Raw genomic sequence first — 24,740 nt, forward strand, 5'->3', positions numbered from 1 at the left:
GTCATGTTCTGATTTTTATTGATAAAATAGTACCTGTGTACAACAGTCAAACAAATTTTGACTTACATAGTTGTACATATTACAGACATTTAGAGAGCAATGCAGACCGGCATTATCCACAACAATGGCATACAGTACTTTGTATTAAAACTTCAATGCAATCCTTCAACTCAAAATTCACTTTCTTGCACAGCATAGCTAGCCTCAAGAAGAAAAGTAATCAAATGCACATAGAGTCAAGGAACTAGCCCGTGAGAATTATTCGTTTTGATGTGTGGCTCATGCAGACAAACTGCACTTTGTGAGTAAAGGTGAACGGCAGATGGGGCATGCTGTGGTCGTCTTATTGTTAGTAATCTCAACAGAATCACAATGTCATTTTGCAAGATGTCTGATACAATCATTCATTTGAAGCATATTCCTAGCAGAGAGGTCACTATTTAGGATTAGTCAATATAGACAACTGTATTTATCTAACATGCATCTGAGCAATGCGGGTAATCTTAAAGGGCTGATGCCATATTAGGAGGGTTACAGGCTAAACAATGTTATGTGATGATGGTGCCACCACTGTAATTTGTTTGCCAACATACTTGCCGGGAGACGGGACACAAGATTGCTAAAATGGAATTCAGTGTCTATCAGTAACCGTAAAACTCTCAGCTCTACTTTAATTCTACTTAAATTATACACTGCTTTTACTCATGAGATGATACTCTTAGTCCTCAAAGCCCAAATTTCTCAAAGACTGATGACAGCTGAGGTTGATAGTTTCTATCAATGCATCAGAGGGGCACATTGAATTCCAACTTAAAGTGCAAACATTGGCTTAATTATTAAACAAAAGTAAATCATGGACAGGGGCAGTAACTGTAAATCACTGACCATTTAGTGACTATTGACTAAAGCCCAGAAGATTAATAAATATAGCAAGTAACATCAATCGTAGGCATTCCCAAATAAGCAAATACAGCAGTTTATCGAGCTGAAAATGGTTCGTTAGTTTGCTCACATTCAAAAATGGATAATGATAAAAAGGAAGAAACTAGGTCCGTTAGAACAAAATGATCAGACATGGACAAAAATGTTCACAGTTCTCAATATTAACTTGTTAAAATAGTGGATAAAATATTTGAAATAAATAGGGAAAAAAACAAGAATGCTAACCCAGCATGACTGACTTCTCAGCAAGATTCACAGATGAATTCAAATAAATAAAGTGACCATTTTCACAGCTTTCTCTAACTGAAGGCTGTCCCATCTATCCAGATTTATTTTCCCTGTTAACATGCGTAACATCACAAGCCTTTTCTCCAAGTTTTCATACAGGATCAGATGCACCTTCTGCCTATCCATCTCCGTGGATGCGTTAGTGCCCGTGAGATTTGTACATTTCAAATGCATGTTTATACATGAAAGAATTATGCTGAAATATATATACAGTAAATATTCTGTGAACTAATGAGAAAACTGCACTTACAATTTAAGAGGGCTACACAACACTTTGCAAAAATGGGGGGGCTGTCACTACCATCAGGAGGAGCTGTGAGTTTGTGTGTGCATGTACATATCTCTGTAGCATACAGCTGTCGGTGGTTAGCATATACGCTTGTATGTGTAAATGTAGCCCTTACAGTAAGGGCAGGTGTGTGTCACATCCTTGAGGTCATCAATCAGACAGGGAATCAAGCAGCAGCCGAGATCACACCTGAATATTGGGAACAGACACAAAATATTATGTTGCAAATTTAAACATCTGCGCATGATTATATAGTGCCAAAATATGAAGTTCAACGCAAGAACAAAATACTTTTGTCTGAACACGGAGACATCTGGAGTCAGCATTGCTCCTGTGACAAGAGTAACTTAACATCGTTGTAGCCCATTTGTTCTCTGTGTGCCTGGGGTCATACAACGTCAGCTTGTTTAACCTGATTTGAATGAAGTGCAGACGAGTAGCTATCGGCATCCTACTCAAATATGTCACAGACAGGTCTGTATGCAAATTATGCAGATGAATAATAAAAGATAAACGAGCTGACAGAATCAAGAACATGTTGGTTAAATTCTTGTAACTCCAGATGTATGTGCATATCAGATGCATATTTTGTGTGTAACAGTACCTTTTTATTTGCATGTGTCAAACCATGAACAGGTGCACTTGCTTTGCATATAGACATGTTGCTGCGAACAGGATGTGAGTGTGAAATAAGACTTAAAAAATATGATCAGGAGTTTGAGCTCTATTTTCTGACGCATAGTATTTTTGTACACATTTAAAGTGTTTATCAAGTTAGATTTCAATATATAAAAACCCAATGATGTGTCCGTAATGACCAGCTTAAAGTTCTGAAACATGAATCAGTTAACTGTTTTAGCATTTTCTTTAAAGGAAAATATACACTATAAGACATTTAAAGACTTGTACATGCAGAGGCCCAGCCTTGAAAATCTCAATTCTTAGACCCATTTAAAGAAGCCCTGTGTATTTTAACTGCTGTCTTATGTGTGTGATGCATATTTATAAAGAAGAGGGTGGGAATCCTTCCCACGATGCTACAAACCCCACCACAACCAACTGTTATGTGACCTTAATCAGTCTGCCACTTACCCTACAAAGAAGCAGAAGAGGCAGAAGAGTGTGTTCATGAGGCCGACATCGTGGGAGATACGGGTGATGATTGCCTGCTGGCAGTGCGGACATACAGTCTGCACCGGTGAGGTCTGGAACATTTCCCCCTGCAGTACGGTCACAGTGGTGGCTGCTCCTGGAGGAGCCAGGACAGTCGCTGTGTGACCTTCCATGTGGACAAAGTGACTGGGACCAGGGCCCATCTGTCCTGGCATCGGGTGAGGATAGTGACCGGGCGGAGGTGGGTAAAGGCCACCTGTACAGAAGAAAAATGACACTTAATATAATAAATATGCATTTAGACAAAGATTAACTTTGCTGAGAATCATGTCAAGTGGCCAAAAGACATGACTCCAAACAAAAAAGCTAATCTCTCTCTGTTTGCTTGCTCAAAAATGAGCCTTAACCACTTTATACACCAATCATATTTTATGGCAGTGTGTCTGTCAGCCTGTTTTAATGTGTTTTTTTATATTATGCAGATTGCAGCACCTTGAGGCATGGGCATGTGCCCTTCTCCAGGAACATGTGGGGGAAGGAAGCCTGGGTGTGGGCCCTCGTAGGGTGGAGGACCGTAGTCTGGAGGCAAGGGTTGTCCCTGTATAGGGGCATTTCTTATAGGAGCTGTTGCAGAAAGATAACACAAAGAAAATGGCATTGGAGAGAGGTGTCCATAGGTTTGAGTCAGAGTCAACGAAATTCATACTGCAATAATTAATCTTGCATTCAGGAAGATAATATACAATTGCACTTTCTATTAACACTTTTGCAGTTATGGGTGTTGTGGTTTAGATACATTCAAGCTGCTTTACCAGCAACTAAGTGTTAGATTAATGTAAATAGAGACGTTAGTGCTGCACTGTGTCTGGAGCTTCTCAGGTCTCAAATCAACATGAAACCATACTTCAACCACCAGACAGCTGGCCCTGCTTTATCATCAGTGTGTTCAAAACATTTCCTTTTTCTAGGTTAGTGAATCAGAAGTCCACTTTTTAACAAACACTGACTTTTTAAATCTCCATGGTGAGTTTGCTCAAGTTCATAATGATTCAAATGTGGTCACACACTGCATCTGTGAGTGCATATTAACATTCACCACAATCCTGCATGTTTAGTTGTATTACCAGGTTGTCCATTCTTCTCCTCAATGAGTGGAGCACTGGGACCTCCGGGGTACGGAGGGGGAGGATCACTGGACATGCTGGCCGGATGTCTGTATAGGGAAAGGGGTTGGACACAGTGCTCTCCTCACAACTCTACTGTGGACTTTTATTCTGTGAAGAAAAAAAACACATGCCCAGTTTGCAGTTTAAGTCCCATGGCTCATTACTCTCTGACACCGACTTATCCCAAGTCATAAAATGTTCCAACAACAGTCAGAGAGGCTAATGAAGTACTATCTTGGTGTAACTGCTGACGTCAGTCTGCACATTAACGGCAAGTTTCAGAACAACTGAGTAAAATGCAGTTGAGTTTTAAGCAACTTTGTGATGGAAAACAGTGCCTGACAGTGTTTTTGTTCTTTTGTTGCTCTGTGTTTATTGGAGCACTAGATGATACTACGTACTGAGTGATCAAAATAATAATATAAAGCTTTTCAAAACTGCTCTTTTAAAATGCTTTATAAACTGACAAAAAAAACAAGTGCATTTAATTAAGTGAGCTGTACCAAAATCCAAAATAATTAGTGTTATTAGTGAAATTGTAAATAGGTGAATATTATCCTGCTATGATAGCTTACAATCATGTTTTATGTAAAACACACCTTTGCACCGCCTGTTTATGTGTAAGCTTGATTAATTGATATAAAAAAAGGTTAGTTTTGTGGTAGTCTCGCTGTGGTAGTCAAGTTTGGTGGGAACTATAAATGTCATTATCTTTTGTCATGAGACAGGATGATGCAAGTAAAATCAGTTGACAACAAAAAGTTATGAGTGAGTGAGGTCTGAATGGATTAAATACAGAAATAAAACAACACAAGTGAGAGCTCTCCAATCCGGTCTCAGGGCTTAAGTTTAGAATAATGAAACTGAGTAAATGATGAAACTCTGAGACTGTCAGTAAGTGTTGTGCTTCTATGTGGTGGTTACTGGGGTAATGTAGTGTGGGTACAACCCCCACCAACACATTGCACAATACATTTAATGGTAAAATGCCCCCCTGACAAATACTAATATGTGCAACTGTCAACATATTCACAAATAACTGGCTAATAGGGAAGGAAATTATACCTGCTACTGGGAAAAGAAAGATTCCACCTGAGGAATCTGGCAAATGTGCCACAACCTGTAATATGACGAAAATGTAAAAGATGCATAACAAGAATAACAACAACAATGTTACTGTAGTGGCTGTGGTGTATGTGGCCGCTTCTCAGCTAACCAACTAACGTTAGCTATCTGATTTTTTTTTTAATCCTTCCCCAGATAATCCAGCTCAAAGCTACTTGCACAACTAACCATGAATAACTTAGTTACGTAATGGAGGCTAGCAACGAAGCACTGATGTTAACTTAAGTTAGGGAGCGTATCCAAAACAAGTAACTTGTCTGTAATTATTATCGTTGACATTGTAGCTAACGCGGAGTAGTGTGTGTGTGAGTTAGCGTTACTAAAGTTGGTAGATCGCAGGGCATTTATTTATCTAGCTAGCTACCTGGCGCATAAATAGGTTGAGGAACGACTGACAGCGAGATTGTTTGTGCTCAGCTGGTAACTTGGAAGATAAGGGTGTTTGTTCAGCCAAAGCAAAGCATGTTTGCTAGCTGTTGTTAGCTAGCGTCGCCATTCTAGGCACAGAAACAGACTGAATTTGATGATGCCCCCGAAACATGCAAATTAAAGAACTAAATATTTATAGCATTGTGAAACATTGTTTCTGGTCGCGACTGTAATGATGCAACTGTCAGTGTGCTGAAAGACAAATGAAGAGATACCTGGTTTTGTGAGAAACGCAGCCTGCCCGCGGTGTCACTGAAGCTTTTGACGTTAGCAGCTCGACCCTCTTGATGAGAGTCTACATCCGGTGAGACGGATTTACACTCGACGTCATTAATGATTTTCACAAGCAGGGAATTTGTAAACACCTCTGTACAAATGTGTATCATAATGTTACTCTACTCTAAGAAACCCTCAGACTGAACATACATAAAAGCTAAGGTAACGTTAGAGACAAGTGCTTTTGATTGATTGGTCTGCTGAAACCGTACGTCAAATTCTTTGATTTAAACCAATACATTTAATGTGAATTAATTCGCCTAGGAAACGTATTACCTTGTAAAGTAAACGTGCTGTAATCAATACATATGAAATTACTAAATCTATTTCTTTTGAAAGTATTATACGGAAGTTTTAGTGATATCATGTCTGCCTTGACCATGGATGACCGCGTCACATTCTTAACATGATTTCAAGTTTAAACCAATTCATTAATGCGATTTAAATTACATTCATAATGTGCGGTAATCAAATGTATTCACTGGAAGTGTTAGCACGATTTCGTGTCTGTGTAAATGATACAAATATGTATTACTTTTGTATGTTTTACTCGCAGTTAGCAGTCCAAAAAATTGGTTGAATTTATTATGGGGATTTCCACACCGTCACTTTATTCAACAGTAACATCAGTCATACAATGGCACATCTCCACGGCTCCACGGTCGTTCATGAGCAGTTAAACATAATCATCACCCTGCAGTTCTCCAGCATCAAAGCGAAGCCGAACTGTGAGAGTTCACTGCCCTACAGTGGTCACGGTGAGGAACTGCACTACATTCAATTCGTGGCTAACGTTAAGACAATTGTGTCGGTATTTCTAAAATAATTACAACAATAATGAATGAATCATATTGATAAACATACCACATATGATACATGATGATATTAATAATGATTACGCTATTATTATTTATATTTCTGTTTGGTTATTTTATTTTTGAAGTAATCACCGGAAATCTTTAACGTCTACGTTGACGCTATTTTGATTAAATGTTTTGAAGTTCCTCCCTGTGACCACTAGAGGGCAGTAAACACAAGTGATTCTGAGAACACTCAGGTCAACCATTCACATAGGCCTACCCATAGATGTAGAACAATATGGGCCTACCATACTAGCTAACACTAGAGAGAGTAGACTTAATTGTCTCTACAACAACAACAACAACAACAACAACAACAGAAAGAGTTATTTAAAACAGCTATATTAATTCAATAATTACCAATTTTGATGTTATTGTTGTTATTTTTCTCTAATAAGGAGTTTTACATATTAATAATACAGTAAGCCAACGCCTCCTAGTGTTGCTCGCCATAGTGTCAAGACAAACACAATACCACTTCAGATAAAAACGTTAAAATAAAACAAAAACACTGTGGTTTTTCTACTATTCTGTCTACCTCCAAAACATTCACAAAGCAAAGCATTTATTGCAGGGCTCTTTTTGTGGTGCAGGAGTTAATACTGTTTGACAACAGTGTATATTACAGATAATATACAGTCTATGGATAATACTGAAAGTACTAACATGACGCTTATTGATACCTCCAACGATTAAACATAATTAACATTGATTTAGTTATTTCTTTCTATTGTGCACATTCATTTTTTATGTAGCCTATTTAGTGGGTTATGATAGCCTATCACATATTAGGATTCGTAATTGTATGGAGAAAACAAAATTAAACAGCTCCATCAGTTGTTTTAATTTTGCTCTACTATTATTTTTACTTATCTACTTTGTCCCTATAAATTTGATCGACGCCTTTGCCCTGACCCCTTCCCCCTCCTGACCTCCTCCCCGCCCGCCGGGCGGTCCCAACACTCGGAGCGAACGCCCTGAATTTCTGGAACACTTGGAGACAGCCAATCAGGTTGACTCCCTGCTACGTTAGCACAGCTCTGGCAAAACAGTACCCGTCTCAATTTGTTTCCTGTTAGCATTCGCAGCATAGCTACTGACCAAACTGACCGTGTAAAATGTTAAATTAACGAAAGCGTTTGCACTTGGTTGATGCAATCTTTGTTTTGGCGTTAGTGTACGTTTTAAGGCAGAGCTAATCGGAGCTGTGACGCGCCTTGCTAGCTTACTGTAGCTAACATCGGCGACCCAACAGAGAAAGATGGGGTCCATCCTGAGTCGCAGAATCGCTGGTGTTGAGGATATCGATATTCAGGCCAATTCGGCCTATCGATTTCCCCCGAAATCTGGTAAGTGATCGGCATTGTCGTTTAGCTGATCCAGATTCCCCATAAAAACGGATCTTCTACCTTTGTATAAGACGAATATATATTATTGTACAGTTACATAATTATTGGAAACATATAGCGTTAGCGTTATGAGCCTATAGACGTGACTGTCTGGGTCAGACGTTCAGAACATCTTGTGATATTTACAGTAGTTTATGTATTGAACGTCGGGCTACTGGCAAAGACTGTCAGAGTAATGCAATTTGGTGTATTATGTTTATTACAGCATTGTGATCATAAAGCATGAAGCATTGTATGGTCAACACCAAAACTTCGACAAAGTGTTTTATTTACATTAAATTGACGCTACAAGAGCTGAGAAACAAATGATGCTGACACCCAGAGACATGTCAACAAAAGATTTTCAGCTTCCATAAATAAATCTTTAAGGCATATTTTCTTGCTAGTGTGCTATTTCAAAGGTATTTAAAATAAGTAACGTTACGTCTCACGTGTTTATTATACTTTCACTTTATTTTTAAGATCCCTTCAAACATTAAAAACAGACTGGAGATATGTCAATGCGAGACCATGAAAATCTCACTATACTCATTATTAAACATGAGCTCAAACATGTTGCCCAAAAGAGTCTTATTACACTTCAGCCAACAATTTGTACAGCTAAACCATTTTTATTTTTTTTATTTGCAGAAACTGTATCTAAATTGAGTAATTGTTTACATTGACACAGACAGACAGGTCCCCTTATTAAGACATTTAAAAAAGAAAGAAAGAAAATGATCAGTGTCACTACTGTGCCTCAATGATGTTGCTTGCAGTGCCTTTATTATTCCTGTTTTTCTCTTGCCCTCAGGTAATTATTTTGCGAGCCACTTCTTCATGGGAGGGGAGAAATTCGACACACCACATCCAGAGGGATACCTTTTTGGAGAAAATATGGACCTGAATTTTCTTGGAAATAGGCCAGTCCAGGTGAAAACAGATGTTTCTTCATCCTAGTTGTTTTAATCATCTGAGAATTCAGTATATTTTCCACAGTTTTTACTACAGTGCAGTTGTACATTCATTGTCAGTAATACGATTAGTCAAACCATGTCGATCAAATATCATCCATATTGCTGTTTTCACTAGTTTCCATATGTGACGCCTGCACCCCATGAGCCTGTGAAAACCCTGAGGAGTCTGGTCAATATTAGAAAGGACTCTCTGCGTTTGGTCAGGTAAAGATAGCATGGCAATAATTATGATACAAATCACAGTAAAAGTAAATAACTGTTTTAAAGATTGTGCCGACCTAAAGTTTGTCAAACCTCTTGATTGTAGGTATAAAGATGACTCTGACAATCCGGTGGAGGAAGGTGGAAAACCAAAGATTCAGTATGGTGTGGAGTTCACCTTTGATGCTGATGCTCGAGTGGCCATCACCCTCTACTGCCAAGCATTTGAGGAGTTCGCCAATGGGATGGCAGTGTAAGGATTTGATGTCAAAACTTCTTTTTTTTTTCTATTGGGCTAAGTCAGCCATAGCTATTAGTAGCACAAAGGATGAACTGCTACGTAAAAATTCACCTGACGGAATCAGACTCTTATCTAATCTTTTATTATTTAAATTTAAATATCACATCTAAATCTACAGTATTTCTGAAACTAACATAGAGCACATCTATATCTGTCGGTGAGAGGATGAGCTGTTTAGACTTGAACCATATAAACAGATAATGTAACTGACACAGCAGCATCATATTAGTGGAAAACCTTGTGGCAGAGACATTTCAATTCTGTTTTATGTGTAGTGAGATTCAAGCCTTAGAGCACAAAGACCAGAATAGATACGGTGGGTCCTTAGCAACCTCCAGTCACCATGGATACTGCTGATAAGACTTAGAAGATGCTGATGAAAGTAATAGTTTGTACTGAAGTCATTGTGTTACGATGAGATGAGACAGAAAGATAATACATTTTTCCAGAATCAAAAAAATCTGATGTTGCTACTGTTGTGCTATGCTATTTAGTTCTCTTTATTTTCATTTGGTCTAGGGACACTAAAGCACGTATTGACTACTTAAAGGTGACCGCCATTAGGCTTTCCTTACTCATAAATATCTAAATGTCAACTTTTGCTGCTGCCCAGTTAAAAAGAACAGAGAGCACAGTCCATCCAGGATTCCTTCGTCCCCCTGCACACTGATCATTTTTCTCTGTAACATACTGTGTGCAGGTACAGCCCAAAGAATCCATCACTGGTCTCTGAAACTGTGCATTACAAGCGAGGGGTGAGCCAACAGTTCTCCATGCCATCTTTCAAATTAGATTTCTGCGAGTGGAAAGAAGAAGATGTAAGTATGTGCAGCAGTTAGTGGACTTTGTTGCTGGAGCGCACATCACAACAACACATTGTCTCCATTGGTGTTGGTTTATGTCTGTAAATGTCCTATTCTTACACTTACACAGCACAAGTTTAACCTGGGGTCTACATCAGTGCATTGGATAATAACATTTATGAATCTTTCCCCTTAAAGCTGAACTTTGACCTTGACCGAGGAGTGTTTCCCATGGTAATCCAAGCTGTGGTTGATGAAGGGGACGGTATGTTACTAAAGCTGCATAACAGTCAGGACTATTAAGACTGGCTGTACAAACATAAAGGCATATTTATGAAATAGTAACATCATATAGTAGTTCAACAGTCATAAGGAATTATGTATATAATTATACACTAATGTGGTCAGGGTTAGCAGTTGATTTGTAAATTTAGATTTGTTGCTTAAATATACATTTGGGTCAACATTTGTATTAATCTAAATATTGTGTGTTCTTTTCAAGATTGCCTTGGACATGCTCACGTCCTTTTGGCAGCCTTTGAAAGAGTATGTATACATCTAAATACAAGTAAATAGTTTAATTCTGTGTAAAACAAGTTTTTATATGAGCTAAAACATGTTTGTTTTTTCACCTCCAGCACGTTGATGGCAGTTTCTCCGTCAAGCCTCTCAAGCAGAAGCAAATTGTAGGTTTATGAAAGTTCTTATTTCAAGTATTAATCATATCATTATTAATTAGCAAAAGATTCAGTGGAATGTGTATTGGAATGTCCTCACTTTGCTTTAATCAATTAGTAGTTTTTAAATTACCCTAAGACTACATTTACACTGCTGTTTTGGTTTTTAAGTAGAGTTTTAAGCCAAAAGCGATCTCAGAAGCAAATTGTTTTTAGCTCCAGTAGAAGAACTAATCTCCATTTTAAACTCACACGCCCAAACCGCATGTCTTACCAACATTCTTGTATACTGGGCACGCGTGTGCCGGGGTAAACGGGAGGCAGCATGTATACTCCACCCATTGCTGCAAGTTGCCATGGTAACGTTAGTAACTAAGTCTCATAGAAGGAGATGTCATGACCCAATTAGGCGGTGAAACGTTGGCGTCAGTGTTGGTGTTGCCAAAGGTCTCCGTTTGTGGCCCAACACAACCCCGGAGATTCCAAACCAAAACTGGGTCAGAAGTGTTTTTAAATTTCTCCGGTTTAGGGGCTCTGAAATGCCAGAACAGTGTGAATGTAAGGTGTAAATGTAGCAAAATATATTTGTTTTAAACCAAAACATAGCAGTGTAACTGTAAATGTAGCCAAGTCATTAAATTGTGAAGCACATACTGTATGAGCTGCAGCATGTTGTTAATGCAATGCAGGATATTTTACACAGAGCATCCTGCAGCTTTTGAAAAAACTAAGCCACAAAAATCTGTGCCGAGACCCTTGGGAGTCTGGTAAGAACAAGTAGATGTTGAATGTAAACTTTCAGGGACCTCAAAGTAATTTCACATCTTTGCCTCTCCGTGAAATATATGAATAACTTTTGTGTATCACTGTTCACATTCTTATCTAAAAGAAGAAAAGAAAAGGAAAAAAAACAGTGAAGAGTATTCGTTCTACATTTAGCTTCTTCTACTCCCCTGGACATTGTGTGTGGGACATGGGTTTCTCAAAAGATAATTTATGTATCTTTTCAGGTGGACCGTGTGAGCTACCTCTTACAGGAGATCTATGGGATTGAGAACAAAAACAACCAAGAAACAAAGGTTTCAGTAAAAATGTTACCGTATGCACGAAAGACAATGCTGTAAAAGTCACTTAATTTTTCATTTGTGTGACTTGATTTGATTTTGTTTTATTTTTCCAGCCATCTGACGATGAGAACAGTGACAACAGCAACGAGTGTGTTGTCTGTCTGTCCGACCTGCGAGATACACTCATCCTGCCCTGCAGACATCTGTGTCTCTGCAACTCCTGCGCAGACACTCTGCGTTACCAGGCCAACAACTGTCCGATCTGCAGACTGCGTAAGAAGTGTTACATTATTCAAATAAAGTTCTGCTCTTAAAGGTGCTTTATCAATGCTATTTGAAGAGTAGTCACCCTTAATGTAATACATTTACTTTATTATTGTTTTTAATTTGAGCCTTTGTTCGTCTAAACAGCCTTCAGAGCCTTGCTGCAGATCAGAGCTGTGAGGAAAAAGCCTGGTGCTCTTTCCCCTGTGTCCTTCAGCCCTGTTCTGGCTCAGACTATGGACCATGACGAGCACTCTGTAAGTCTCATGTACAACTGTGTGTAATCAGATATCAAGGGGAAACGCCATGAATCTGGGCCACATAACATATTTCTTTTATCTTTATTGTGATATGAACTTCTGCTGTAAAAACATTGCAAATGTAAGTAAAAAAAGTCCATTCCTACCTTAACATGTTTCAAACTGATAGCTTAATAAAAAAGTCAAAAAGGGAGAATGTGATCTAGATTTATACCATCTTTTATTGGGCAGAAAGTTGGTATGCTGTGGCTAAGTCAACACCTCCATGTAATAATCTGCCTTGTTGCTTCCAGGATCCTGGTGAAAGCAAGGCAAAAGGCTGCTGAATGGCTTTGTTAAGCAGCAGAACAGAGATGTACATGCAATGTTGGATTAGTCACAAAAAGTCTGCTTATTGCTACACAAACAATGGTCAAACATCTAGATTTTGTAGTTCTTTTTTTGATTGTTTCTCATATTGCCATTGCAGCGTTGTAAGGCATGTTATCCAGCAACTATTTGGTGTAAATGTATACTGTATATTAGTGGCTACTCTGACACGTAAACTGGTAAAAGCCCATCTATGAATGAAATAGCTGAATCTTTTTATAGTGCTTGTTATGAATATGCAGCCATTTGTTGATCAACAGTGCATTGTTACAAGTCCTTGTCTATGTCTCTTTGCAGAGCACAGACTCGGTTCCTCCTGGCTTTGAACCCATCTCACTGTTAGAGGCTTTGAATGGTCTGCGGTCAGTTTCTCCTGCCATCCCATCTGCACCCCTCTACGATGAAATCAACTTCTCAGGGGGTGTGGGCGGTGACAGCAGACAGCTGAGCTCCCCTGAGCATTTAAGTGATGGGAGTCTGCAGAAAGGCAAAGTCAGCAAGTCACCTGACAGGTATGCTTACGCGTACATGCACATGAAAACATTACTGTAAGACATCAGGTTAGGACAGGAAATTAGATAATATATTTGTATGTGTAACATTAATTCGCAAACATCACTTTACATTAGGCTTGGTCAGTAATCAGATTTACACCGTAACCTTTTTCATACAAGGATGTGGTGTTCAGTTATTTTCCACATTATTAAATTAATGTGACTACTGCAGATTTTCTTCCATATGGGACAGTTTAATCGTGACATAATTGTAGAATGTAGCGTCTTCATGCTGCTGGCCTAAATCCAGTTGTTTTTTAAATTTGTTTTAAAGTCTACAACATCTGGAGGCCACTATCATTTTTTAAAAAGGGTTGATGTGTAATTATAGTGAAATATGTTGATGTAGGTAACTGTGGTTGATTGAATTACCTTTCCTACTTGTATTTTTCTGTGTTCATTAATCTTTTGCCGTGTCCCCCAATCCAGTACCCTTAGGTCTCCATCATCTCCCATCCAGGAAGAAGATGAGGAGAAGCTGTCTGAGATATCTGATGCTCAGCCTCACACACTGCTGTCCAGCAGCCCCGCCCCCACTGATGTAAACCGCTACTTCACCACCTGACATTTAAACTCTGCTGCAATCAAAAGCTTTAACCAGATACATTTTTTTTTTTTCTTTCTTCCAGGCCACAGCAACCGAGGACGTGGCAGAATCCCTGTCTCCAGATGACGGTGAGTTTTCTCAGTGAACAGTTAATTACTGTATGTGACACTGGGAAAAGATTTGTTGGCTTTGATAGTTAGATTTATTGACATTTGCGTACTCTCTTGGGTGATCCAGAGGACAGGATGCATTCTGGAGGAGACATCCTACAGGACTGCAGCAGTGAACACAGCAGCTTGACCAAAACAGAGAGCGATCCACCGGGCGACTTGTCTTTGCCAGGTGACACATTCTCTGCCAGGAACAGAGAAGAAATATTAGACTGTGAAGAATAGGGATGTAACGGTATGAAAATGTAACCTCACGATTATAGTGACCAAAATTATCACGGTTTTCGGTATTATCGCGGTATTTTTTATTAATTTTTTTCCCCGGGCATTTTAGGCCTTTATTTCCATAGGACAGATGAAGACATGAAAGGGGAGAGAGAGGGGGGGGGGAATGACATGCAGCAAAGGGCCGCAGGTCGGAGTCGAACCCGCGGCCGCTGCATCCAGGAGTATACCTCTATATACATACATATATACACATACGTGTATACGTACGTACGTATACCTGCTCTACCAACTGAGCTATCCCGGCCACATTATCGTGGTATTTTTAAAAGTGTGTTCAATATGTTCAGAAAGCACTGATAGGCCTACACGAGCTGAAATAGTTTAAAAAGTGTAACAGTATTTATTATATTACAGAAATATAGGCAATGGGCTGATAAATGTCCTGAGCGCTGTCATCTCCTCCTTCCGCCATGATTCTAACTTCAAGAAACGCACGTTGTAGGCTACGCAGTGCGCCTACAACTTCAGGAGACTCGGCTGAAGCTGGGAAGGATTAAACACAGGGTTTCCACACCGTGGTAATCCACCGTGATAATAATGATATTTTACATGAAAACGGTAATTGTTATCATCAACATTTTTATTGTGGCTTACCGTTACACCGGTAATCGTTACATCCCTAGTGAAGAATAATCTTTAATACCTTGCAAACAAGAAAGAAAAGGAAAGAAGCAGAATCTGTGCTGTGTATGTAATCTCTTACAGTATAGACCTCTACTTTCTGATGACGGCTTAGAGCAAATCATCTGGTTCTTGCTTATTTTTGACTCCTTTCTAGTTCTGGTTTCTCAAATCCAAGACTTGTGGCTTGTGATTCCTTGTGCTTCTGCATCTAACCTGTGTGCTCCTGTGCTTCTCTGTTTCCTAACACTCTTTATGTTCCCTGCTGTCCTATCCCTTCGCACTTTGGACAGCTCTTGGTCCTGATTCCTGCTCTATTGGTATGGAGGAATAACTGGTATGTAGGTTTTCTTGTCTGCTCTGCTTCTCTGTGTATGAGCTTTACTGCTCTTACTGAATCATATTCTCCATAAATAGATCTAACGTTATCTACCACAGCCAGAAAACAAAAGATCCGGCGTGTATTATCAAGTGAATTTCCTGTGATAGGCCTATTTTATCAGGAATGACTACTGTTTCTTAACACGTCTGTATTTATGTGAAGTCTGACTGGAAACTTTGAGACGTTGATGTAGCTTATCTGTTGCTTCTTCCTCTCCAGGTTCATCAGAGTCAACAGAAAGCCTGAAAAGTCAGAGCACAAACTGCTCCAGCCAGCCTCTCCTGTGTCCCACGAGCAGCCTTCATATGGAAGATGAGCACCTCAATCCCTGACTCTGATCCAGCATTTTTCATCCCATCCATCAGGACAGATGTATTTGTTACAAAGATCATCCAGTCCCTCTATTCCTTTTACCTTATCTTTTGCTTCAGTGATCAGAGCCGATGACGGCCCTTAAAGGAAGTCCACCGGGATAAGGGAGGACTCTGTTTATTCCATCGTCTCTGAAATTAGAAAAGAAAATTGACTTCTGCAAAGATGTTCTTGGTACCTTACTCTATGACTGATGTTTAAAAAAAATCATATATTGTTTTCCCAGCTTTGAAAACATTTCATTAACTATCAGATGGTGTTCAGTTGTGTGTCTTGGCCAGAGTTGTGGTCTAGTAATATGGATTGCAGAGATATTTTACTACCTGTCATGGTGGTTTTAAGCACACTTATTTTAAATTAACTCTCTATCAATTGCTTAACACTAAATTCAGAAGAATTTATAAATACAGTTTGTGTCTAGATATTGTATTCATCTGTGAAATACATTAATGACTTGAGAACTTATTTTTACAGTAACGTTGATTTTGGTTATGAGCAGAAATTTGAAAACATATTGCATATGTATGTATCTGTATGTCTATTTGAAGTGATTTTGCACTCCGACAAAATCGTTTATAATCCATTCCTTATAACAATAGTTTATGATGAGATGAAGTTGTCTGCAGTCTTAAACATCGACATGTCACTTTTTTTAATTATTTCTAACGATGTGATATCTATGTATCATAACTGTACTAGAATACTGTGTAGTTACTTCCAAAATTGTATACTTGCATATTACATAAAAAAGATCCTGATATTAAAATAATGAGACTACATTCAGTTAACATGCACATTATTTAAGACTTGGATAATCGATAAGAGCTACCGATTCACGTCCTTACAGCTAAACTCAAAGATAGCTAAAGCCTGCAACAAGCATAGACGCTCCAGCTACATGTATGCTGACTCAGTATGGCACAGTAAGTGTGCTTGTCGTAGATGTGGCAGATATCTTTACAGTCTTTTTGTGGCAATGCCAGTGTCTGCTTATGTGATGTAGCTGCAAAAAAGGGGTCCGGTGTTTGCGTGGCTGCAACATCTTTACATAACTTGGTCCTGTATGTGTAGCGCCATGCATATAGATCTCTGTGCCTTGAATTAATATGGCTGCCTGCTTGTTGCATTGGACATTAGTGTTCTTATAAATGCTACAATATACAACACTTTTCAGCCCATAGACAGGATATTTGATTCTGATGTACAGAGCCTTTTTCTTATATCGCAAACTTCATGCTACTGGAAAAATGTATCTTGTTATTGCAATATAAATTTGAACTGTTCATTTACTATGTTATGACCATGTATCAATTATGCATTTAATCTAAGGTTCAAGCAGATTCTCTTAATGTATGTTTGATTGGAAGGACGACATCCAATGCAATTACAATGCAAGCACTGCATTTTAATAATTGGGCTAGCATTTGCATGTGAATTTGTAGAGGCTTGAACCTCACTGCTTTTAAGCAACATTGTTATTTTGTATTTCCCCCCCTCCTCTTCTGTGCCATTTCAACTTGACACTGTGCCTTCCTGATCCTGTTCTGACTACTGTTGACCTGGTATCCAGGATAACTCCACAGTAGGTGGTTTGTGGCTCTGTAAAATCAATACCTGTCTTTCCTCGTGTGTATAGCAGCATGTGTGTAACAATAAAGAACAAAGATTCAGTACTTCAACTACCAGTTTTCTAATCCATCATAATACCTGGTTACTACTAAAAATGACTTGTATACTTTATTTTTCTGCAAATTAGAATGTTGCAATATCTACTGCAATGATGGTATATGGTGAAAATATTGACTGGCTTAAGTTTGAACATAGGGCCTAAAGTATAATGACATTGTGTCATTTCTCAGACATTGCTCTGAGATTAATAGGACTCTTTAAAATGAGTAATACTACACTATGATTTTTTTCCGACATACTATACTATGACTTTTTATATAACTTTTTTCGACATACTATACTATGACTTTTTTTATCACTTTTAATGACATACTATACTATGACTTATTTTCAACATACAATACTAAGACATTTTTATCACTTTTTTCAAGATGCTATACTATGACTTTTGTAAAAAAGATATTTTTTGTGAATTTCCGCCTTTATTCATTAGGACAGCTTAAATATGAAGGGGAAAACATGTAGCAATTGCCACAGGCCAGATTCAAACCATGGGCCTCTGGGTTGAGGAATAAACCTCTACATATGGGTGTGTGCTTTACCAAGTGAGCTATCCAGGTACTACTGTGGTACTTTACAATACTATTTTTGACATCCTATACTATGAATTTTTTTCGACATACTATACTATGATGTCTTTATCACTTTTTTTGACATACAATACTAAGACTTTTTTCGACATACTATACTATGAAATTTTTATCACTTTCGTCGACATACAATACTAGGACTTATTTTCAACATACTATACTATGATGTCTTTATCACTTTTTTTGACATACAATACTAAGGCTTTTTTCGACATACTATACTATGACATTTTTATCACTTTCGTCGACATACAATACTACGACTTATTTTCAACATACTATACTATGATGTCTTTATCACTTTTTTCGACATACAATACTAAGGCTTTTTTCGACATACTATACTATGACTTTTTTTATCACTTTCGTCGACATACAATACTATGACTTTTTTTTAAAAGATTTCTTTTGTGAATTTCCGCCTTTATTCATTAGGACAGCTTAAATATGAAGGGGAAAACATGTAGCAATTGCCACAGGCCAGATTCAAACCATGGGCCTCTGGGTTGAGGAATAAACCTCTACATATGGGTGTGTGCTTTACCAAGTGAGCTATCCAGGTACTACTGTGGTACTTTACAATACTATTTTTGACATGCTATACTATGACTTTTTATATAACTTTTTTCGACATACTATACTATGACTTTTTTATTACTTTTTTCGACATACTATACTATGACTTATTTTCAACATACTATACTATGATGTCTTTATCACTTTTTTTGACATACAATACTAAGACTTTTTTCGACATACTATACTATGAAATTTTTATCACTTTCGTCGACATACAATACTAGGACTTATTTTCAACATACTATACTATGATGTCTTTATCACTTTTTTTGACATACAATACTAAGGCTTTTTTCGACATACTATACTATGACATTTTTATCACTTTCGTCGACATACAATACTACGACTTATTTTCAACATACTATACTATGATGTCTTTATCACTTTTTTCGACATACAATACTACGACTTTTTTCGACATACTATACTATGACTTTTTTATCACCTTTTCGACATACTTTACCATGACTTTTTTTTCGACATACTATACTATGACTTTTTTTATCACTTTCGTCGACATACAATACTATGACTTTTTTTAAAAAGATTTATTTTGTGAATTTCCGCCTTTATTCATTAGGACAGCTTAGATATGAAGGGGAAAACATGCAGCAATTGCCGCAGGCCAGATTCAAACCACGGGCCTCTGGGTTGAGGAATAAACTTCTATATATGGGTGTGCACTCTACCAAGTGAGCTATTCAGTTACTACAAGTGGTACTTTACAATACTATTTTTGACATGCTATACTATGAATTTTTTTGACTTTTTTGACATACTATAACATGACTTTTTATCACTTTTTCTGACATACTATTCTATGACAATTTTCGACATACTTTACTATGACTTTTTTATCACTTTTTTTCGACATGCTATACTATGATTTTTTATATAACTTTTTTCGACATACTATACTATGACTTTTTTATCACTTTTTTCAAGATGCTATACTATGACTTTTGTAAAAAAGATATTTTTTGTGAATTTCCGCCTTTATTCATTAGGACAGCTTAAATATGAAGGGGAAAACATGTAGCAATTGCCACAGGCCAGATTCAAACCATGGGCCTTTGGGTTAAGAAAAAAACCTCAATATATGGGTGTGTGCTTTACCAAGGGAGCTACCCAGTTACTACCAGTGGTACTTTACAATACTATTTTTGACATCCTATACTATGAATTTTTTTGACTTTTTTTCGACATACTATACTATGACTTTTTTATCAATTTTTTCGACATACAATACTGCAACTTTTTTCGACATACTATACTATTACTTTTTTATCACTTTTTCGACATACTATACCCTGACTTTTTTCGACATGCTACACATTGACTTTTTTATCACATTTTTCAACATGCAATACTATGACATTTTATCATTTTTTTCCACATACTACACTATGACATTTTTATCACTTTTTTTCAAGATGCTATACTATGACTTTTTTTAAAAAAGATGTATTTTGTGAATTTCCGCCTTTATTCATTAGGACAGCTTAGATATGAAGGGGAAAACACACAGCAATTGCCGCAGGCCAGCTTCAAACCATGGGCCTCTGGGTTGAGGAATAAATTTCTACATATGGGTGTGCACTCTACCAAGTGAGCTATCCAGTTACTACAAGTGGTACTTTACAATACTGTTTTTGACATGCTATACTATGAATTTTTTTGACCTTTTTGACACACTATAACATGACTTTTTATCACTTTTTCTGACATACTATTCTATGACAATTTTCGACATACTTTACTATGACTTTTTTATTACTTTTTTCGACATGCTATACTATGATTTTTATATAACTTTTTTGAACATACTATACTATGACTTTTTTATCACTTTTTTCACATACAATACTATGACTTTTTTTCGACATGCTATATACTATGATGTTTTCATCACTTTTTTCCACCTACTATACTATGACTTTCTTAACACTCTTTTTTGACTTACTATAATATGACTATTTATCACTTTTTGATAAGCTATACTATGACTGTTTTTGTCATAATATACTGTGACTTTTTTATCACTTTTTTCGACGTAGTGTACTGACATTTTTTTACATACAATACTATGACTTTTTTCAACATACTACATACTGTGATGACATTTTTAACACATTTTTCGACTTACTATAATATGACTTTTTATCACTTTTTCTGACATACTATGCTATGACTTTTTATCGAAATACTATACTTTGACTTTTTTATAAAATATATCGAAATACAATGACTTTTTTCGACATGCTATACTATGGTTTTTTTATCACATACTATGACATTTTGATCCCTTTTTCAACATGCTATTCTATGACTTTTTTTACCTTTATTCATTAGGACAGCTTAGATATGAGAGGAGAGACATGCAGGATATTGCCACAGGTCGGATTCAAACCACAGGCCTCTGGGTTGAGGAATAAACCTCTACATATGGGTGTGCGCACTCTACCAAGTGAGCTATTCACTTACTAGCAGTGTTTCTCTACAATACTATTCTTGACATCCTATCCCATTCTATGATTTTTTTTTTAAAGACTTTTTCAACATGCTATACTATGACTTTTTTATCACTTTTTTTTGACATACTATACTATGACTTTTTTTCGACATACAATACTGTGACATTTTTAACACTTTTTTTGACTTACTATAATATGACTTTTTATCACTTTTTCTGACATACTATGCTATGACTTTTTTCGACATACTATATTATGACTTTTTTATCACTTTTTCAACATACTTTACCATGACTTTTTTTGACGTAGTGTACTATGACTTTTTTCAACATGCTATACTATTACTTTTTTATAATTTTTTTGACATACTATACTATGACATTTTAACACATTTTTCGACTTACTATGATATGACTTTTTATCACTTTGTCTGACATACCATGCTATAAATTTTTTCAACATACTATACTATGACGTTTTTATAAATTTTTCGCCATACTATACTATGACTTTTTTATCACTTTTGTCGACAAACAATACTACGACTTTTTTCGACATACTATACTATGACTTTTTATAATTTTTTTCGACATACACTACAACTTTTTTTGTCATAATATACTATGACTTTTTTATCACTTTTGTCGACAAACAATACTACGACTTTTTTCGACATAGTGTACGGACATTTTTTGACATACAATACTATGACTTTTTTCGACATACTATACTATGACTTTTTTATCACTTTTGTCGACAAACAATACTACGACTTTTTTCGACATGACTTTTTTATCACTTTTTCTGACATACTATACTATAACTTTTTTCAACATATTATACTATAACGTCTTTATCACTTTTTTTGACATACTATACTATGACTTTTTATCACTTTTTATGACATACTATTCTATGACAATTTTCGACATACTTTACTATGACTTTTTATCACTTTTTTCGACATGCTATACTATGATTTTTTTTAATCAATTTTTTCGACATACAATACTGCAACTTTTTTCGACATACTATGACTTTTTTATAAATTTTTTCGACATACAATACTGCAACTTTTTTCGACATACTATACTATTACTTTTTTATCACTTTTTCGACATACTATACCCTGACTTTTTCGACATGCTACACATTGACTTTTTGATCACATTTTTCAACATATTATACTATAACGTCTTTATCACTTTTTTTGACATACTATACTATGACTTTTTATCACTTTTTCTGACATACTATTCTATGACAATTTTCGACATACTTTACTATGATTATCACTTTTTTGACATGCTATACTATGATTTTTTATATAACTTTTTTGAACATACTATGACTTTTTTCGACATACTATACTATGACTTTTTTATCACTTTTACGAAATACTATACTATGACTTTTTATGTCACATTTTATCACTTTCTTTGACATACTATATACTATGATGTTTTTATAAATTTTGTCGACATACTACACTATGACTTTTTTTCGACATACTATACTATGACTTTTTTATCACTTTTTTCAAGATGCTATACTATGACATTTTTTAAGAAGATTTATTTTGTGAATTTCCGCCTTTATTCATTAGGACAGCTTAGATATGAAGGAGAAAACATACAGCAATTGCTATATTATAGTATATCAGAAAAGGTTTTAAAAAGGTCATAATATAGTATGTCGAAAAAGTCATAGTATAGTTTGTAGAAAAAAGTGATAAAAAAGTCGTAGTATAGTATGTCGAAAAAAGTCGTAGAATAACATGTAGAAAAAAGTGATAGTAAAGTGATAGTATAGCATGTCAAAAAAAGTGATAAAAACATCAGAGTATAGTATTTCAAAAAAAGTCTTAGTATAGTATGTCGGGAAAAGTGATAAAAAGTCATATTATAGTAAGTCGAAAAAAGTGATAAAAAGCCAAATTATAGTATGTCAAAAAAAGTGATAAAAAAGTCATTTTCAGAAAACTAGATAGTACAGTATGTCATAAAAATTGCGTCGAAAAAGTAATATTATAGTATGCCAAAAAAAGTGATAAAAAAAAGTCATAGTATAGTATTTTGAAAAAAGTGATATAAAAAGTCATAGTATAGTATTTTGAAAAAAGTGATAAAAAAATCATAGTATACTTTGTCGAAAAAAAAGTCAAAAATGTCAAAAATTGCGTTGAAAAAGTCATAAACATGACATAAAAAGTCATAGTATAGCATATCATAAAACATGAGATAAATAATTCATAGTATAGTTAGTCTATATCCACGACGTTCCACTTCTGGGATTGCTCCAGTGCAGCAGGAAATTTCGCCGGATACATGTCTTTTCGCCGATGTCTGTTTCCTTCCGCTTTCTTTGTATTGGAATTTTAAACTCCGGTTGATTTATGAGGACTATGGTTAACTGCTCTTCAGATCTCTGCATTGTAAATTGAGACAGCTAGCTAGACTATCTGTCTAATCTGAGTTTTCTCTCACACGACTAAAACAACTTTTGAACGTACATGTTCCACCAAAACAAGTTCCTTCCCGAGGCTATTTTGCAGCGGCTCCGTGCAGATCTTAGTGCCGCCCATGACGATTGTGATTGGTTTAAAGAAATGCCAATAAAGTTGCTGAGGTAGTTACACAACTCCACAGTGGCAAAGCCCCAGGGATTGATGAGATCCGTCCAGAAATGCTTAAAGCTCTGGGTGTGGAAGGGTTGTCTTGGTTGACACGCCTCTTCAACATTGCATGGAAGTCTGGGACGGTGCTTAAGGAGTGGCAGACCGGAGTGGTGGTTCCCCTTTTCAAAAAGGGGGACCAGAAGGTGTGTGCCAATTACAGGGGTATCACACTTCTCAGCCTCCCCGGTAAAGTCTACTCCAATGTGCTGGAAAGGAGGGTTCGGTCGATAGTCGAACCTCAGGTTGAAGAGGAACAATGCGGATTCCGTCCTGGTCGTGGAACAACGGACCAGATCTTTACTCTCGCAAGGATCCTGGAGGGAGCCTGGGAGTATGCCCAACCGGTCTACATGTGTTTTGTGGATCTGGAGAAGGCGTATGACCGGGTCCCCCGGGAGATACTGTGGGAGGTGCTGCAGGAGTATGGGGTGAGGGGGTCCCTTCTCAGGGCCATCCAATCTCTGTACGACCAAAGCGAGAGCTGTGTCCGGGTTCTCGGCAGTAAGTCGGACTCATTTCAGGTGAGAGTTGGCCTCCGCCAGGGCTGCGCTTTGTCACCAATCCTGTTTGTAGTATTTATGGACAGGATATCGAGGCGTAGTCGGGGTGGAGAGGGGTTGCAGTTCGGTGGGCTGGGGATCTCATCGCTGCTTTTTGCAGATGATGTGGTCCTGATGGCATCATCGGCCTGTGACCTTCAGCACTCACTGGATCAGTTCGCAGCCGAGTGTGAAGCGGCTGGGATGAGGAGGAGTTCAAGTACCTTGGGGTCTTGCTCGCGAGTGAGGGGACAATGGAGCGGGAGAATCGGCGCAGCGGGTGCGGTATTACATTAAATTTATTGCACCGTTGTGACGAAAAGAGAGCTGAGCCAGAAGGCAAAGCTCTCAATCTACCGGTCAGTTTTCGTTCCTACCCTCACCTATGGTCATGAAGGCTGGGTCATGACCGAAAGAACAAGATCCAGGGTACAAGTGGCCAAAATGGGTTTCCTCAGGA

At 37.2% G+C, this 24,740-nt stretch overlaps 2 protein-coding genes across 8 annotated transcripts; one reads left to right on the plus strand and one right to left on the minus strand.

Annotated features, from left to right (window-relative positions):
• Position 1: 1 nt before the first annotated feature.
• On the minus strand, positions 2-5,677 carry cdip1 (cell death-inducing p53 target 1). 2 transcript variants are annotated; one of them, XM_078270250.1, is made up of 6 exons: positions 5,568-5,614; positions 4,864-4,918; positions 3,757-3,906; positions 3,125-3,256; positions 2,612-2,888; positions 2-1,708 (listed from the first exon to the last, which is right to left on the minus strand). In XM_078270250.1, exons 3-6 carry the CDS (start codon positions 3,830-3,832, stop codon positions 1,597-1,599), a joined length of 597 nt encoding a protein of 198 aa, XP_078126376.1. In that variant the 5' UTR covers positions 3,833-3,906; positions 4,864-4,918; positions 5,568-5,614; the 3' UTR covers positions 2-1,596. The 2 variants fall into 2 exon arrangements, with proteins under 2 accessions (XP_078126376.1, XP_078126375.1); XM_078270249.1 differs by lacking the exon at positions 4,864-4,918 and having other exon boundaries at positions 5,568-5,677.
• mgrn1b (mahogunin, ring finger 1b) lies at positions 5,036-16,508 on the plus strand. 6 transcript variants are annotated; one of them, XM_078270245.1, is made up of 18 exons: positions 5,038-5,656; positions 6,250-6,386; positions 8,691-8,809; positions 8,969-9,057; positions 9,161-9,307; positions 10,056-10,173; positions 10,357-10,423; positions 10,661-10,704; positions 10,797-10,844; positions 11,846-11,914; positions 12,016-12,175; positions 12,314-12,423; positions 13,093-13,307; positions 13,779-13,890; positions 13,979-14,024; positions 14,134-14,238; positions 15,269-15,312; positions 15,577-15,667. In XM_078270245.1, the coding sequence occupies exons 1-17, from the start codon at positions 5,640-5,642 to the stop codon at positions 15,307-15,309; spliced, it is 1,644 nt and encodes a 547-aa protein (XP_078126371.1). In that variant the 5' UTR covers positions 5,038-5,639; the 3' UTR covers positions 15,310-15,312; positions 15,577-15,667. The 6 variants fall into 6 exon arrangements, with proteins under 6 accessions (XP_078126369.1, XP_078126371.1, XP_078126372.1 ...); XM_078270243.1 differs by lacking the exon at positions 15,269-15,312 and having other exon boundaries at positions 5,036-5,656; positions 14,134-14,301; positions 15,577-15,648; XM_078270242.1 differs by lacking the exon at positions 15,269-15,312 and having other exon boundaries at positions 5,047-5,656; positions 15,577-16,508.
• The last annotated feature ends 8,232 nt before the right edge of the window (positions 16,509-24,740 follow it).

The sequence above is a fragment of the Sander vitreus genome, chromosome 15 (genome assembly GCF_031162955.1).
Source record: "Sander vitreus isolate 19-12246 chromosome 15, sanVit1, whole genome shotgun sequence".
NCBI lineage: Eukaryota > Metazoa > Chordata > Actinopteri > Perciformes > Percidae > Sander > Sander vitreus.